Below are 17,666 nucleotides of genomic sequence, written 5' to 3'. Positions count from 1 at the left end.
AAACTCAATGATGATGTGTAAGCATATATGAAATTTACTCCCTACACTTTCTCTTTATGAGTTAAGATTTCTCCACTCATTAAGGAAGACTTGCTATTTTCAAGAATTGGAGATATACATTAGAAAATGGAAAACTGGTTTGAAGTACAAATTGTTTATGCAAACATACTATTAGCACTGCAAGATTGTTAATATAATGTTAGACATGTACCAGATAGAAAGAAGCATACATCCCCCCCCCCCCCACCCCATAAAGTGCTTTCCTCTTGAGTCTCATTTGTATGTTTTCAAGTGCATAAGACCATCATGGATGGATGTTTTCAATTCCAGTTCTTTTTATTCACCCCACAAAAGGAGGAGAAAAGGTAGAAACTAGTGTTTGTTTTATACACAATCTGAAATATTAATAGGGATCATTTTAAAGACAAATATAAGGAAATCACTTCTACATGTAAGTTATGACGTTATATTATTATATACTTCATGTTTGGGGAGGAAAGAATAGTAATAGTAAATGTTAAGGAAAAATATTAATAGTAAACAAAAACATAATCATCTGATCCTCAAATAGTGCCTAAAATTCTCTATTTATTTATGTGATTAATACCGATTTCATAGAGATTGATCTCTACCGGGAAACCTAACGTAGGAATCTGTCTACTAAATAGTTGTCAGTCCTTCCTTTCTTTATAATATTCAGTTGCTTTCCTTTACTTTTGGATGTGTGGTTTGTGAATATTGCCTGTTAGCCTGCAATTTTGCTTTTCATCCTTTTAATATAATCTTCAAAAGATACAGAAGCTTTAAAATATTTTTAAATCAGCTTACAAATTTTTTCCTATCACTTTATCCCCATAGTATATGTATTGTGCATTTGATGTGCACTTTACTTAGTTGTAGAGCCTGAAAATTTTCTCATGGTTTTTCCTAAGAATTGTATAGTTTTATACTTTGTGTTGAATCTCAGTTGACATATTTGTTGAATTAGGTGAGACTTAATGAGGATTTTTTTCCCTACAGATATTCATTTGTTCCCTTAGTTCAGAGACAGTGTTTTCTGCATTAAACTGCTTTTACAACATTGTCCAAAAATGCCTAGACATGCTTATTTATGTATTTATGTTTCTTAGCTCTTTATTCTGGTAGCCCTTTGTCAGGCCACTCTGGTCTTGTAGCTACTGTTGCCTTGCTGGGATTTATAGAAGAACTGAAATAAACATGTAAATCAAGAATCCAGCTTGACTAAAATCAATTACTTTCAAAATATGTTGAGTCGCCCAATCCATAAATAATAGTATATCTCCATAGTGTTCATAATTTTTGTAGTATTCAGTCTCAACGTCTTTTATATGTCTTGGTAGATTATACCTATTTACTTTTTAAAAATCAATTATAGGGGCGCCTGGGTGGCGCAGTCGGTTAAGCGTCCGACTTCAGCCAGGTCACGATCTCGCGGTCCGTGAGTTCGAGCCCCGCGTCAGGCTCTGGGCTGATGGCTCGGAGCCTGGAGCCTGTTTCCGATTCTGTGTCTCCCTCTCTCTCTGCCCCTCCCCCGTTCATGCTCTGTCTCTCTCTCTCCCAAAAATAAATAAACATTGAAAAAAAAATTTTTTTAATAAAAAAAAAATAAAAATCAATTATAATTAGTATTGTATTTTTAATATCAGCCCTTTGTCATCAGAAACCCAATTTGTGTATGTTGAATTGTGTCCTGTGACTGCTAACTCATTGTTCCAGGAGTTTTTGGGTATTCTTGGGATTTTGTAAGTATCCAGTCATGTCATGTGAAAATAGGGATTGTTCAGTTTCTTCTTTTCTGATGTATATCAGGATATCTGTATCAATATTTATATCTTTTATGTTTTGTCATAGTGTACTCACTAGAACTTGTAAGACATTGTTTAGTAAATGGGAATGTGAGACAACTTTGTTTCATTCACAATTTTAAAGGGAAAGCATTCAGTCCTTCACCATTATTTATAAAATTACTGTAGAGTTTTGTGTGTGTGTGTGTGTGTGTGTGTGTGTGTGTGTGTGTGTGTGTGTGTTTCACAGATGTTCTTTACTCAGTTGAGGAACTTAAGTTCTGTTCACAGTTAAAATGTTAACTATTCAAATAATGGATGAGTATGGAATTTTGTCACATTTTTTTCTGAATTGGTTGGTATATCATGTATTTTTTCTCAATCTGTTAACATTATAGACTACATTTGAAAACTGTATTGTATTTGAATAATGAGCCAGCCATGCATGACAGAAAAAACCCCCTGTGATCATGGTGTGTATTTATACTTCTATATTGAGAAATAACTGTTTTAACATTTTTACCTCTCTAGTCACGATGGTTATTGAGTGTGTTCTTTTTCCACTCTGTCTAGTTTGGGCTTGAGGGTAATATTGGCTTTATAGAATTAATTGGGATGGGTTCCCTTTATCTTTTGAAAGAGTTTGTGTAGAATTGATGTTCATTATTAAAATGTTTGGTAGATTCTTATATTTTTTATAAGATTGTGTAGATTTCACGTTAATTCTTAAAATCTCCCGCGTAACTATCTAAGTCTGGATATTTCTTTTAAAAGTTACCAGGCTATTTTAGGGATGTATTTCATATTGGATAACTGAGGTGTACTGTCAAGTTTGTCAAATTTGTCAAATTTATATGTGTGCAATTGTTCAGAGCAATTCTTTTATCTTTTTTATGTCTGCAGGGTCTGTAGTACCATCCCATTTCATTGTTTGTACTGCTAAAGTCCCCTCTTTTTCTTTTCAGTCTTGGTACAGGTTTGTCTATTTGATTGTGTTTTTTTGTAAATTAGTTATTATTATTTTTTAATGTTTTATGTTAGTTTTTAGGGAGAGAGAGAGCACAAGGGGGAAAGTGCAGAGAGAGAGGGAGACACAGAATCTGAAGCAGGCTTCAGGTTCCAAGGTGTCAACACAGAGCCCGACCAGGGGCTCAAACTCACCAACCATGAGATATGACCTAGGCCAATGTCAGACGCTTAACAGACCGAGCCACCCGGATGCCCCTGATTCTCTTTTTAAAGAACAAGCTCTGTTTCATTTTATTTCCTATTTTTCTCTCTTGTGTTTCATTGATAACTTATTTTATCTCCTTGTTTGTTTGTTTTGGATTATTTTCCTCTCAATCTAGTTTCTTGAAGAGGGAGCTTAGTAACTGAAACATTTCCTCCTTTCTAATGTTTGCAGTTAATGTCATAAATTTTCTTCTTACCACTGCTTTGCCTGCATCTGATCTGATATGTTGTACTTTCATTTTATTTTATTTTTTTAGTTCAGTGCATTATTTTATTTCCTCTGTTGCTTCTTCTTTCACCCTTAGCTTACCTAAGGATTATTGCTGGACCCATGGATTAGCTTCCAAGTATGTAACAAATTTTCTTGTTATCTCTTGCTGTGTTCTACTTTGACTCCAATGGAGTTGGACAACACACTGCCTGGTTTCAGGCATTTCAGATTTGTTGAAGTTTGTTTTATGGTATCATGAATATGTCCCATGGTCCCTTGAAAAAAAATATTGTCTGTTAGAGAGAGTGTTCAATAATAGTGGATTATGTTGCACTGGTTGATAGTGTTGTTGAGTTCTGCATTTTTGCTCCTTTTCTGCTTAGCTCTGTGAATTCAGAGAGTAATGTTCAAGTCTTCAGCTGTACTATCTATTTCTTTTAGTTCTTTTAAGGTTTACTTATTTACTCTGTTTCTAGGTTCATAAACATTCCAGATTGCTGTTGTTTTTCATGACGAGTTATTCATTTATTATTACGTAATATTGTTTTCTAATCTCTGGTAATTTTCTTTTCTCTGGTTTATGTCAGCTGTTCTCAGTATATCTACTTTTACTTTCTTTTGATTAATGTTTGCATAGTATAGTGTTTCCATTTTTTAATTTTAAAACGTATTTTTATATTGAAATGAATTTCTTATATACTTAGAGTGTTGTTTTCGTTGTTTCTCTTTGTATATCTTCTTTAGTGGCTGTTCTAGCTATCACAGTGTGTGTGTGTGTGTGTGTGTGTGTGTGTGTGTGTGTGTGTGTGTGTGTGTGTATTTCATTATGTAGTTTTCTGGACTTTTTTTTTTTTTTTTACCAGGTTGAGTGAAATGTAGACACCTTATTTTAAATCACCTAGCACTCTGCTGTTTATAGTTGTCTTAAATGGTTGCTTTACATACATTTAGCACCAGCTCAGATAGTGTTATATAATTTAATTGTATTACATTGCATTCTAAAATTTCCATTGGTTCTTTTTTTCTGCTGAAATTAAATATACTTATGCTTTCTACTTTTTCATTACTTTCAAGTATGTTCAAAATTGCTCATTTAGGCTATTTTATGATGGCAGCTTTAAAGCCTTAGTCAGATAATACTGGTCCTCTGGTATTTCTCTGTTGGTACTTCTAAATTTTCTTTCAGGTTGAGAGCTTTCTGTTTCTTGACACAAAGAGTGATTTTTTTTTATTTGAAACTTGGAAATTTAGGGTATGTTTTGAAACTCTGGATGTTGTTCTAATGTCCTTCTCTTGTAGCTAGGCTATGTGATACCACTCCAACAGGAAACTGATGTGCTGCCATGTGGGGACGGAATTCCGGATTTCCTCATTGGCTACTCTTGATGCTTGAGGGGAGAGAGCTACCTATTATTGATGAGTAAGCAGTGGCCTACTCCCTGCAGGCCTTACTGGTACCCAAGAAAAGAGGGGTGCCTTATTAATACATGGAACTATTGAAAATGCCAGTTCTCTGCTCAGGCTTTTCTGGTACTACCCCAGCGATGAGTTGGGGCCCTTATTATTGTTTGGTGCAACGGAATTCTAAGGTCCGTCTTAGGCTTTGCTGGCTTGGTGAGAAGTTTGTCCAGAGTTTTGTGGTTGGATAAACTATAGTATTATTGTCTAACAGTTTTCTGTTTTTGTAAGACACCCCTTGCCTAACCTTGAATGGAGAAAGCAGTCTTTATTAGGGGTATTTTTGATCTGTGCCTATTTGGCACATTTCTGGGTTTCTTTAGGACCAAGTCTGTGATACATAAGGCAAAAAGAAAATCTAGGTACACACTTAAAGATACATTCTCACAGGCACACACAAGCACAAAGACATACTTGTATACACACACACACACACACACACACACACACACACACACACACACACAAATCCAGGGAACACAAATCCATCTCATCATTCCCTCGTTCTCAGTTCCTCTTTAATACACTTGTTTTCTCCACTTTTCAGAGTCTTTTTACAAAATTTGTTTTATACGTAACACCCAAGAATTTTAGTTGTACTTATGGGATGCATAGGGAATAGTATGTTTGTGTCCTCCATAGAACAGCTGTAGTATTCTTTTTGGGCCAAATGTTGGAAGTTATTTTTGCAGTTGAGTGATTTTAAACTCGTGAGAACCTAAATAAGAAGAATGTTTAAAAGATATAGTTGGTCCTGAATCTCAAGACACCTTACAATAAGTTGTAAATTAAGATATTCTGTGACTTGAGGGTTATATTGAAATCATGTTGTATTATACTTGAGGGTAGAAAGACTTGGGGCACGTAGGAAAAGGATATTCAAGTCACGCTTACCTGTTTTCTGCATTTGCTCATTTACTTTTCATTCTTTTTTTTTTTTTATCTGACACCTTATTCTGGATTTACTCTCGCTGTATTCAATTCCGTATTCTAGCCATCTCCTCCATCCTCGCATTATTTTTCTTTTGGTTCTCTCAATGTTCTCCATTTATGCCACTTAAGTCTTTTTTTTTTTTACATTTTTTACTATTTTAGGACTCAATTTTTTCTTGAAACATTCATGTACATTAAACATGTCGTTGAACGATATTCTCTATAATTAAACATCTGAGAACTAAAGCTAATGATTAAAGACTTAATGGGCATAGATAACCCTTTTCATGTCATGAAACCCCAGGAAGAAGTCAGGATTTCCTATATGGAGCAATAGTTCCACACTTTTCCTGTGTGGGCACAATTTGAAAATATAGGCATATGGTGTGCGATGACAAAAATGTGTTGCCATCTGGGACCTCTGGATGTTCGGATCTGTACTCCATCGCAGTCTCAGCTATCTCATAGGACTAAGTGGATGAATTTTGTCAGCAATGCACTTCAGTGCAATTGTTGTGATACTGCTATACATAAAGAGTTGGTGAGTGTATCACAAATTTTCTCAGGGAAAGACTTGTGAAAGCTGAAGTTGGAGAAGAAATGGTGAGAGAGGCAGAGAAATAATACATATATTTCAGTGAAACAGAAAGGAAAAAGTCCTTTACAGTGGTATTACCCAAAGTATCAAGTTTGCATAACGGTCAAATAACAGGAAACTAACCGTGTATGGAGTGATGCTAGTTTCATTATGTCAAAGTTATTATCTAGTGTACTAGATACTGTTGTACACTACTGTGATCTACCGTTTAAGAAACTTTCCAGTGAAGAGTAAAGAGTAACGAAACTCTCCAGTAGAGAGTAAAGAGAAAATTACGAATTATGGCAGTAGTGAAGGACATAGGAGTTACAAAAATAATTTTGATTGGCTTAAACCACCATTCATTCAGAAACATACATGTAAAAATATATTGTATGGGAGTCACTGTGATCAGTCTGTACTGATGTCCACGACTGAGTAGGAAAAGGCAGTTGACAGGAAACAACTTGGAAGAGGTGATGCATATGCTGGATTGATGAAAGTAGTAGTCTAGTAATTCAAGAGAGAGACTTCTAACCAAGGAAAGAGCTGGTGCCAAATTTGTCTGATGGGAATTGGCATAGCTAAAAAGAGATTGTCTAAATATAGCTCAAAATGGACAGTGAACACAAACATGTGAACCTACTAAGGTGAACAGATGTCACCTCTTTAATAGATTTGTTACCTGTGCTGAATTTCAGGGCTCAGAATCAAAAAGGCATTAAATAACAGCATAAGGAATGAAGCATGGAATAGGCTTTGGATGGAACAAGAAAACAACATAAAGGTTTATATTAGAAGATATAAAAGATGAACACATGCGAGAAGGAAATAAAGGCACAAACAAGCTGGAATGTTTTGAGATCACTAGAGCCACAAACAGGTCCTAGATAATACCAATTGTAAAATTACACAACACCTTGATTGCTGCAATTCATTACTGCATGATGTGATCTTTATTATTCCAGTGATGTATAGTGGTTGCTGCACTAGTGAGAAGATGCTATGCTTTCCAGTATGAACGCATTTTTTAATGAAGACAACCTTTACCAACTAAAATCCAAGGCCTCTTCTACATGACTGGGAGAATGTAATTGACAGAATACTAAATTCTTTGTGTTTGCCTTTTCTAGAGCTCACTTACATGTATCCCTTCCCTGTCGTCCTAATATATGGCTTTATTTGATTCATCGTGGACTGCTTCAGAAACTACATAACTTTGGCTTCTTTTCCTTGCTCCTCATGTCTTTTTTAAAAAGCTGATTAGGTATAATTTACTTAGGAGGCATGTCAGAGTGGTACTATCAAATGGCCAACAAGTACAATAAATAAATAACAAAGGATTTTACTCTAAATTATTTCAAAAATAAACAAAATGAAACCATAAAGGTGAACATGTAATTTTATTGTTCAAATAAGAGAATTTCCACATTTGGTCATTTGCCAATAAATTTTAATCTTTGTTTTCTTGTATTATCTGGTAGTCCTTTGATAGATCACTTGTAATCAGGATGATGTACATAGGATGAAGACGGTTGATGAGTTGACATTGCAAGTGAGGCAGCAGAGGTATCAGCTATCATTGGCATTGAGAACCATTGGTTGCTTGGTGGTTGAGGGTTAGAAAAACGAACCTCACTGGCTGACACAGCAGGATATCTAGTTGGAAAAGTGCAAGGCTCCACCACTGTTCCAAAATAACTGTTCTGTAAGGGAGATATGATGCCATACTGAGATGTAGCAGTTGTAGTTGTAACAAAGTTCACAGCGTGGCCATTTGCTTGAGTGTAGCTGTCACGTGAATGCGTGTGAAAAGTGGTCAACTGGTTTAAAATGGCATGCTGATCCATTACCATTTGTTCTGACGGCCTAGCTGACGTTGATGACGGTGGAGAAAGATCACTTGTCACGGGGGCAGTTGTATTAGCAACTCTCTGGATAGTAGGACGCTTCCTTATCAGGGGCACATTTAAATTTGTGGAGGTTGACAATGCCCTTTCTCCACTAGTTTCAGCAACAAAACCAGAATTAGGACTATGCACATTACCCTCAGCTCTGCATGGTTTCTTGTTGAAATCTTGAACTAGTGATACTGTGGAAGCATTTTTAATCCCGACTCTTCTTTTCATTCTTACTAAAAGTTGAGGGCAGCCTCGTTTAAAATTTGGATTATGATAGAACTGTAACTAAAACCAAAGGAGAATGTTATTTAGTGACATTCTTCAGTGAAGATATAAGAGAGGATAACAGATTTAATTTATGAAATGTTGACTTAGTTTCATCACATAAAGTCATCAGTAATACATGTACATTGTTAGTGTTTAAAAAAAAATTAACTTACTGGAAATAAACATTTAATTATGGTTGTGAAAATGTAACTGTTACTTACAAGTAACAGTGAATACCACTTTAAATGGTTTCAGTAGCTTATTTAGATAGGAGTTTATTGATAAAGGTCAAAGTTGCTAGCACAGTTTCTTATAGTGCTGAATGATCCATGCCTAAGCTATCCTTAATTTTTAATAAGCATTCTTAAACTTTTTCATATAACTTTAAAGACCTAGTTGCAGTCTATATTTATGAACATATTTACTGATGTATGAAGTACAATTTTATATATTTCATATATAAGCAATAACATTTTTGAATACCTTGCTTAAAACAGATACTTCTTTTTCCTCTGCCAGAAAATCAGCCAGAGAAGCAGATCTTTGGAAACTCTGTCGCATTTTACTAAATCCGTAAAGGTTAAGCTGGCGAACTAAAGTCTTCATACTTCCAGTTTGAAATATTCTGAAAGGGGCCTTTCTCTCCAGAACTTCTTTCTTGAAGAGTTCCTCATCAATCACTATTGAAGTCCCATTCTCATCCCACCAAATTGATTTGAATTGATCACTTTCAACCATGTTCCAAAGTTTTCTGGGAAAAGTCAGAGACAGAAAGTCACTATCTTCGTCTGGTTCAGAGACACAAAATGTGTATCGTGGCCTTTTTATTAAGGATCCTCCTGACAAAGCCTGGAAAGCATTTTCTTCAATCATAGACCTTAGGTCCAAATCCCCAGTCAATGTGGGATCCCACAAAGGAGATCTAACAGAGGCTGCAGAATTAGTCGATCCATCTTTAGGAGAACCATCTTGAATTTCTGAAGAAACATGTGCCATCTCAAATAAGGTTTCTTTCAGCTAGGTTTGTCATCTGCATGGTTTTGAACACTGCAGCTTCAACTGCTGCTTTGGCTTGCCTACACAGGTAATGTATCCAGACCATCACAATGGTTCTCCACCTCAGTAGTTGTGACATCACAAGATGCCTGGTCTCCTAGCAATTAAAGTGTAACATTCAGACAGAGTGTTTCCTTCTTACTATGTGAAATATATTCAGTTAAAATAAAACAGGCCAAATAACGTTAACTGAGATATTGACAAAAATACGAGATCTGCAAAACCTCATTCTTACAGAATCTTTTAAATAAATACATACATAATTATATTTAGACCCTGAACTAAAAATGATTTCCTTCCTTGTAAATATATTCTTTCTAGATTGCTGCCAGTAGCACAAAATCTGGTAAAAGAAAAGTGTAAAATGTGAATAAAACAAAGGATTTTAAAAACTCTGTCCGTTTGGAACTTAAATCTGTGAAACCTGTATTTTTTTTTTTTTTTTTTTTAAATAGCATAACCTTTAAGACCACAGGTTAGTGGTTGCCATGGGCCAGGTGAAAGGGGAATGGAAAATACTATATGAAGGGTTTCTTTTTAAGCTGATGAAAATGTTTAATAACTAGACAGGTGATATTGTACAACATTACAAAGATACAAATAGTCCTGAATTGTATCTTTCTAAGTGGTTATTTTTACATAATGTGTGTTTTGCCTCAATTTTTAACAGTGCAATGAATTTATCACTAATTAAAATAAAACAGAATTCGGTTTCTGAATATAAAGTTAACTTATCTGTGCATCTTATGTGAGTAGTCTGGGTTAAACAATATCAAATACATTTCCATAGTAATATTAGTAGAATACATATGATTTTATTTAGAATGTCTGTACCTGTGAGATAGTCATGAAGTAAAAGGCTTTAACAGAGAGCAGTAGATCTAGCATCAACGAGATCCTAAAAAGTGGGAGAGGAAAAGTAACAAGACACTGTTATAAGTAAAATAAATTTGTATGTGTGTCTCAGGGCAATATTGCTCTTATTGCAATATCAAAAATATTTATAATAAAGAGGTTATGTGGAAAAATGTTTGTTTTTGTAAAATATAATTCATGGTCAAACTGGCTTACATACAACTCCCAGTGCTCGCACCCATCCCAACAAGTGCCCTGCTCGATGCCCATCGTCCATTTTCCCCTCTCCCCCATCGCCCCCCATCAACCCTCAGTTTGTTCTCTGTATTTAAGAGTTTCTTGTGGTTTGCCTTCCTCCCTCTCTGTAACTATTTTTCCTCCTTCCCCTCCCCCATGGTCTTCTGATAAGTTTCTCAAGATCCACATATGAGTGAAGACATAAGCTATTTGTGTTTCTCTGCCTGACTTACTTACTTCACTTAGCATAATACCTTCCAGTTCCATCCACGTCGCTGCAAGGATTTCATTCTTTCTCATTGCCAAGTAGTATTCAGTTGTATATATAAACCACATTCTCTTTCTCCATTCATTAGTTGATGGACATTTAGGCTCTTTCCATGATTTTGTCTACTGTGGAAAGTGCTGCTCCAAACATTGGGGTACATGTGCCCCTATGAATCGGCACTCTACTATCCTTTGGATAAATTCCAAGTAGTGCCATTGCTGGGTTGTAAGGTAGTTCTATTTTTAATTTCTTTGAGGAACCTCCACATTGTTTTCCAGACCGGCAACACCAGTTTGCATTCCCACCAGCACTGCAACGGGGTTTCTCCACATCCTCTCCAGCATCTGTGGTTTCCTAAGTTGTTAATTTTAGTCACTCTGACCAGTGTGAGGTGTTATCTTAATATGGTTTTGATTTGTATTTCCCTGATGATGAGTGATGTTGAGCATCTTTTCATGTGTCTCTTGGCCATCTGATGTCTTCTTTGGAACAGTGTGTATTCATGTCTTCTACCCATTTATTCATTTTTGTTTGTTTTTTGGATGTTGAGTTTGGTAAGTTCTTTATAGAGTTTGGATACTAACTCTTTATCCTATGTGTCATTTGAAAATATCTTTTCCCATTCCATTGGTTGCCTTTAGTTTTGTTGATCATTTCCTTTCCAGTGCAGGTGCTTTTTATCTTGACGAGGTCCCAGGGTTCAGTTTTACTTTTAGTTCCCTTGCCTTTGGTCATATGTTGAGCAAGCAATTGCTGCAGCTGTGTTCAAAGAGGTTGTTGCCTGTTTTCTCTCTAGGGTTTTGATGGTTTCCTGTCTCACATTTAGGTCTTTTATCCATTTGAGTTTATTTTTGTGAATGGTGTGAGAAAGTGGTCTAGTTTCATCCTTCTGCATGTTGCTCTCCAGTAGTCCCAGCACCAGTTGTTAAAGAGACTGTCTTTTTCCATTGGATGCTCTTTCCTGCTTTGTCAAAGATTAGTTGGCCATACGTTTGTGGGTCTAGTTCTGGGGTTTCTATTCTATCCCATTGGTCTGTGCGTCTGTTTTTGTGCCAACACCATGCTGTCTTGATGATCAAAGGCTAAAGTCTGGAATTGTGATGCCTCCCGCTTTGGTTTTCTTCTTCAGTATTACTTTGACCATTTGGGGTCTTTTGTTGTTCCATGCAAATTTTAGGATTCTTTGTTCTAGCTTTGAGAAGGTGCAATTTTGATTGGGATTGCATTGAATGTGTAGATTGCTTTGAGTAGCATTGACATCATAACAATATTTATTCTTCCAATCCATTAGCATAGAATGTTTTTCTATTACTTTGTGTCTTCTCCAGTTTCCTTCATTAGTTTTCTACAGTTTTCACCATACAGGTCTTTCACATGTTTGCCTGTGTTTATTCCTAGGTATTTTACGGTTCTTAGCGCAAGAACCATACAAGAACTTAGTACAAGTTAATGAGATTGACTTTTTGATTTCTCTTTCTGTTACTTCATTATTGGTGTATACAAATGCAACTTATTTCCGTACATTGATTTTTGTATCCTGTGACTTTGCTGAATTCATGTATGAGCTATAGCAGCTTTTCGGTGGGGTTTTTCAGGTTTTCCATGTAGGGTGCCATGTCATCTGTGAAAAGTGAAAGTTTGGCTTCTTCTTTGCAATTTGTATGCCTTTTCATTTCATTTTGTCGTCTGATTGCTGATGCTAGGACTTCCAACACTATGTTAAACAACAGTGGTGAGAGTGGACATCCCTGTTGTATTTCTGATCTCGGGGGGGAAAGCTCTCAGTTTTTCCCAGTTGAGGATGGTATTAGCTGTGGGCTTTTCTTATATGGTTTTTATGTTCCTTCTAACCCGACTTTCTTGAGGATTTTTATTAAGAAAGATGCTATATTTCGTCAGATCCTTTTTCTGCGTCTATTGTCAGGATCCTATGGGTCTTATCATTTCTTTTATTTATAGGATGTGTCACAGTGATTGATTTTTGAATATTGAACCAGTCCTGCAGCCCAGGAATGAATCCCATTTCATCATGGTGAACAATTCCTTTTATATGCTGTTGAATTTGATTTGCTAGTATCTTGTTGAGAATTTTTTGCATCATGTTCATCAGGGATATTGGCCTGTAATTCTCCGTTTCTTTTTTTTTTTTTTTTTTTTTTTTTTTTTTTAGTGGGTCTTTGTCTAGTTTTGGAATCAAGGTAATGCTGGTCTCATAAATGAGTCTGGAAGCTTTCCTTCCATTTCTATTTTTTGGAACAGGTAGAGAAGGATAGGTATTAGCTTTGCTTTAAATGTCTGGTAGAATTCCCCTGGGAAACCATCTGACCCATGACTCTTATTTGTTGGGAGATTTTTGATAACTGATTCAATTTCTTCACTAGTTGTGGGTCTGTTCAAGTTTTCTATTTCTTCCCATTTGAGTTTTGGTAGTGTGTGTGTCAAGGGTGGAATTTGTCCATTTCTTTCAGGTTGTCAAGTATGTTAGCATATAATTTTTCATAGTATTCTGTGATAATTGCTTTTATTGGTTGTGGTATGTCCATTATCATTTGTGATTTTATCTATTAGGGTCCTCTGGTGTTTGTTTGTTTCTTTGTTTGTTTGTTTTTGTTTTTGTTTTGAGAAATCTGGCTAGGGTTTTAACAATTTTCTTTATCTTCTCAAAAAACCAGCTGTTAGTTTCACCGATATGTTCTACTGTTTTGTTTTTGTTTCTGTTTTTGTCTTGTTTGATTCTAGATCATTTATTTCTGCTCTAATCTTTATTATTTCTCCTCTTCTGCTGGCCTTGGAGTTTCTTTGTTGTTCTGCTTCTAGTGCTCTTGGAGTTTGTATTTGGGATTTTTCCTGTTCCTTGAGATAGGCCTGGGGGCCTGGGTTGCAATGTATTTTCCTCTTAGGACTGACTTCGTTGCACCCCAAAGGGTTTGGAGTGTGGTGTTTTCATTTTCATTTGCTTCCATATATTTTAAAATTTTTTCTCCAATTACCTGGTTGGCCCATTCATTTTTTGAGTAGAATATTCTTTTACCCCATGCATTTGGAGGTTTTCCAAACCTTTTCCTGTGGTTGATTTCAAGTTTCAGAGCATTACGATCTGAAAATGTGCATGGTATGATCTCAATTCTTTTATACTTATGGAGGGCTGCTTTGTGACCCAATATGTGATCTATCTTAGAAAATGTTCACGTGCACTCGAGAAGAATGTATATTCTGCTGCTCTAGGGTGAAAAGTCCTGACTAAATCTGTCAAGTCCATCAGGTCCAGTGTACCATTCAGGGTTATCGTTCTTTAGTGGTTTTCTGCCTAGATGATCTGTCCATTGTTGTAAGCGGAGTATTAAAGTCACCTGCAATTACCATATTCTTGTCAATAAGATTGCTTATGTTTGTGATTTATTAATTTATATATTTGGGTGTTTTCAAATTACGTGCATAAACATTTATAATTGTTAGCTCTTCTTGATGGGTAGACCCCATAATTATTATATAATGCCCTTCTTCATCTCTTATTACAGCCTTTAGTTTAAAATCTAATTTGTCTGATATATGTATGGTTCCTCTAGCTTTCCTTTGACATCGAGTAGCATGATAGATTGTTCTCCATCCCCTTGCTTTCAATCTGAAAGTGTCCTCAGGTCTAAAATGGTCTCTTGTAGACAGTTTATAGATGGATTTTTTTTAATCCATTCTGATATCCTGTATCTTTTGATTGGAGCATTTAGTCCATTTACATTCAGCATTATTACTCAAAGATACGGATTTAGTGTCATTGTGATGCCTGGAGATTTCATGCTTATAGTGATGTCTCTGGTCCTTTGTGATCTTTGCAACATTCCACTCACAGAGTCCCCCTTAGGATCGCCTGCAGGGCTGGTTAGGTGGTGATGAATTCCTTCAGTTTTTGTTTGTCTAGGAAACCTTTATCTCTCCTTCTATTCTGAGTGAGAGGCTTGCTGGATAAAGGATTCTTGGCTGCATATTTTTCCTATTCAGCACATTGAATATTTCCTGCCATTCCCTCTGGCTTGCCAAGTTTCAGTAGATAGGTCTGCTACTACTGTTATGTTCTACCCTTGTAGGTTAAGACCCATTTGTCGCTAGCTGCTTTCCGAATTCTCTCTTTGTCTTTGTATTTTGCCAGCCTCACTATGGTATGTCATGGAGAAGATCGATCCCTTTTAGGGCCGAAGGGAGTTCTCTGTGCCTCCTGGATTTCAATGTTTCCTTCCCCAGATTGGTGAAGTTCTGAGCTATGGTTTGTTCAAGTAAACCTTCTGCCCCTTTGTCTTTCTGTTCTTTTTCTGGAACTCCTATGACACAGATATTATTACATTTCATTGAATCACTTAGTTAGTTAGTTAGTTAGTTAGTTAGTCAGTCAGTCAGTCAGTCAGTCAGTCAGTCAGTCAGTCAGTCAGTCAGTTAGTTAGTTAGTTAGTTAGTTAGTTAGTTAGTTCTCTAATTCTCTAACGCTCCCTTCATGGTCTAGTATTTTTTTAGCTCTATTTTCCTCAGCTTCATCTTTTTCCCTAACTTATCTTACACTTCACTTAATCTCCCCTCTGCCCCTTCAATCCTCACTCTCACTGTATCTAGATAATGTTTCACCTCATTTACAGCATTTTTAAATTCTTCATGACTGTTTCTTAGTTCCTTGGTCTCTGCAGTAATAGATTCTCTGCTGTCTTCTGTGCCTTTTTCAAGTCCAGCAATGAATCTTGTGACTGTTATTCTAAACTATTGATTAGATATATTGTTTTTATCTGTTTTGATCAGTTCTTTAGCTGTCATATCTCCCTGGAATTTCTTTGAGGAGAATTCTTCCATTTCATCATTTTGGCTAGTTTTCTGCCTCTAATGTGTTTTAGAAGCTTGTTATGTGTCTTGCACCCTTGAGCACTAACTATTATGTTAAAAAGGGGTCATACACTGTCCAGGGCCTGGCCCTTCAGGAGGTGTTTTGGTGTGTGCTATGTGCTCTCTGTTGTTGTGACTCTGGTTGCTTTGTCTCCCTACGCAGAATGAAGGTTTGGACCCTACAACAGGTGTGCTTTGACTTCTTCACTGAAGTCGCCCTGGGGGGAAAAGGAGGCAGAAAGGGCACAGTGATGGTGGAAGAGGTCTTGTCCCATACAAAGCAATGACAGGGGCAGAGGAAAAGGAAAGAAAATAAAATTGACTAGGCAGAGAACTATATGGCCTATCTAGGGACCATAGAGAGGAAAATAAAAAAGAAGGAGATAAAACAGGCGTAAAGAGAACAGATTAAATATGTTTGCATAAACAAGCCAATAACCAGAATAACCAGACTAGAGAAGGGAAGAAATAAGAAAAAGAAAGGAAGAAAAAACATATACATATATATACGTGTGTGTGTGTGTGTGTGTGTGTGTGTGTGTGTGTGCATATGTGTGTGTGTGTGTGTATATATATATAATATATATATATATATAATATATATATATATTATATATATATATATTTATGTATGTGTATATATACACATAAAATAAGAATTGTCCAAAAATTAAATCAGAAAATGCAAAACCACTGGGTGCCTTGGAACCAGTGCTAGTCTGGGGGAGCGACTGTCTGGCTCAGTCAGTGTCAATCTTGCTCTGTTACATAGGCAGTTACCAGGTGCAGAGGGGCCTGATTTGGGGTAGGTGGGTCCCGCCTCCGCTGTGGCCCTTTGTCCCTTCCATGAAGCCCCACTTTGTTCGTGACGGGGAGAAAAATGGTGACACCCGTCTCCTCTCTGGACCAGGTATCCCAAACCACTGTGATCATGGTGTCCTCAATGTGCTGCACAGGCATGAGAGGACCATTATTATTATTATTATTTTATTTTTATTATTATTTTTTTTTTTGCTCCAGTCTCCTGCGCATCCCAGACCCTTGTCCGGGATTCAAACCCCGATGTCTTAAAGGATCCTGCTCAGTGATCTGGTTCCTGACAGTGCCGTGTGGGCATGAATGAGGTTGTTTGTCCCGCTCTACTGACTCCTCTGCCTCCTGGGTGCTTGGCTGGGATTCAAACCCTGATGTCTTAAAGCATCCGCCTCTGTGCTCCCCAGTAATGGGGAGGTGCTGCTCCGCCCTGCTGATAAGGGGCCTCTGGCCAGCGGGTGCAGGCAGGGATCTTTGTCCTTGCAATGGCTGTAGACCTTCTTTCCACAGCTCTCAGGGAGGAGACGGCTTTCTCTGACTACGGACTGCACCTCTGAGCTAGTTACTGAGCCCAGGGCTGGCTCCGTGGGTGCACACACAGGGCAACCAGCCCCAGTGTGGAGAAAGCCCCGCAGTTAGAAATTTGATTTTTTCTGGTTTTGTCTGATTCCCATTTGGGGTTTTCTCTTGTCCAAATTCAATCCTACATTTCCACAGCCTCTCTTTCTCTTCCCTTTGTCTCTCCACAGAACGGGATCCTTCCCCTCCGTGCCTACACCACCTCTTTTCTCTCCGAGTTCACAATCACGCACCTATGGCCCGCCAGGGTGTCCCTGTGGGAACGTCTCTCTCACTCTGTAGTCCAGGCTCTTGGAATTCAAAGATTCAAAGTCCTCTGGCCTCAACACTGGTGTGTTTAAGGAATGAGGGAATTTTAGGCCCCCCTACTTCGCCGCCGCAAACGCTTTATTTTGGATAGCATATCATGTACCTTATATCTGCCTAGTTAATGTTTATTGTTCTTTTCTTTTGTCTTGGGAAGAGGTTTCCTAGATTGGAGATTTTGTTTTTAATTATGTTCCTCTATTATGTGTTATGTTTAACCTGCAGACTAAATGAAAAGGAACAGAAGATGAGAGAAGAGTAAGCTTGCAAAATGAAATAAGAGACGGTAATGGTCTAGTTCAAGGTA

The 17,666-nt window shown here is 37.0% G+C and overlaps 2 protein-coding genes and 1 long non-coding RNA gene across 5 annotated transcripts in view; 1 reads left to right on the top strand and 2 right to left on the bottom strand.

Annotated features, from left to right (window-relative positions):
* Positions 1–9,836, top strand: part of LOC147571170 (uncharacterized) — a 44,092-nt gene extending 34,256 nt beyond the window's left edge. The window contains exon 2 of the long non-coding RNA XR_015247646.1: positions 8,905–9,836. This is a non-coding gene — a long non-coding RNA (uncharacterized LOC147571170). The remainder of the gene's footprint in view (positions 1–8,904) is intronic.
* The window catches only part of LOC147571165 (putative gamma-taxilin 2), a 353,593-nt gene that overhangs the window by 156,925 nt on the left and 179,002 nt on the right, over positions 1–17,666 (bottom strand). The window lies entirely within an intron of this gene.
* On the bottom strand, positions 7,654–9,552 carry LOC112859863 (heat shock transcription factor, Y-linked-like). Its single transcript, XM_086696554.1, is given in 3 exon segments — positions 7,654–7,766; positions 7,768–8,403; positions 8,869–9,552. Coding segments are annotated over 3 exon segments (1,245 nt in total). The 5' UTR covers positions 9,382–9,552; the 3' UTR covers positions 7,654–7,670.

The sequence above is a fragment of the Puma concolor genome, unplaced genomic scaffold (assembly GCF_028749965.1).
Source record: "Puma concolor isolate L17-30 unplaced genomic scaffold, mPumCon1.1.hap2 unalloc_scaffold_5, whole genome shotgun sequence".
Taxonomy (NCBI): domain Eukaryota; kingdom Metazoa; phylum Chordata; class Mammalia; order Carnivora; family Felidae; genus Puma; species Puma concolor.
The sequence above is the reverse complement of the archived record's forward strand: the minus strand, read 5'-3'. Positions and strand labels throughout refer to the sequence as shown.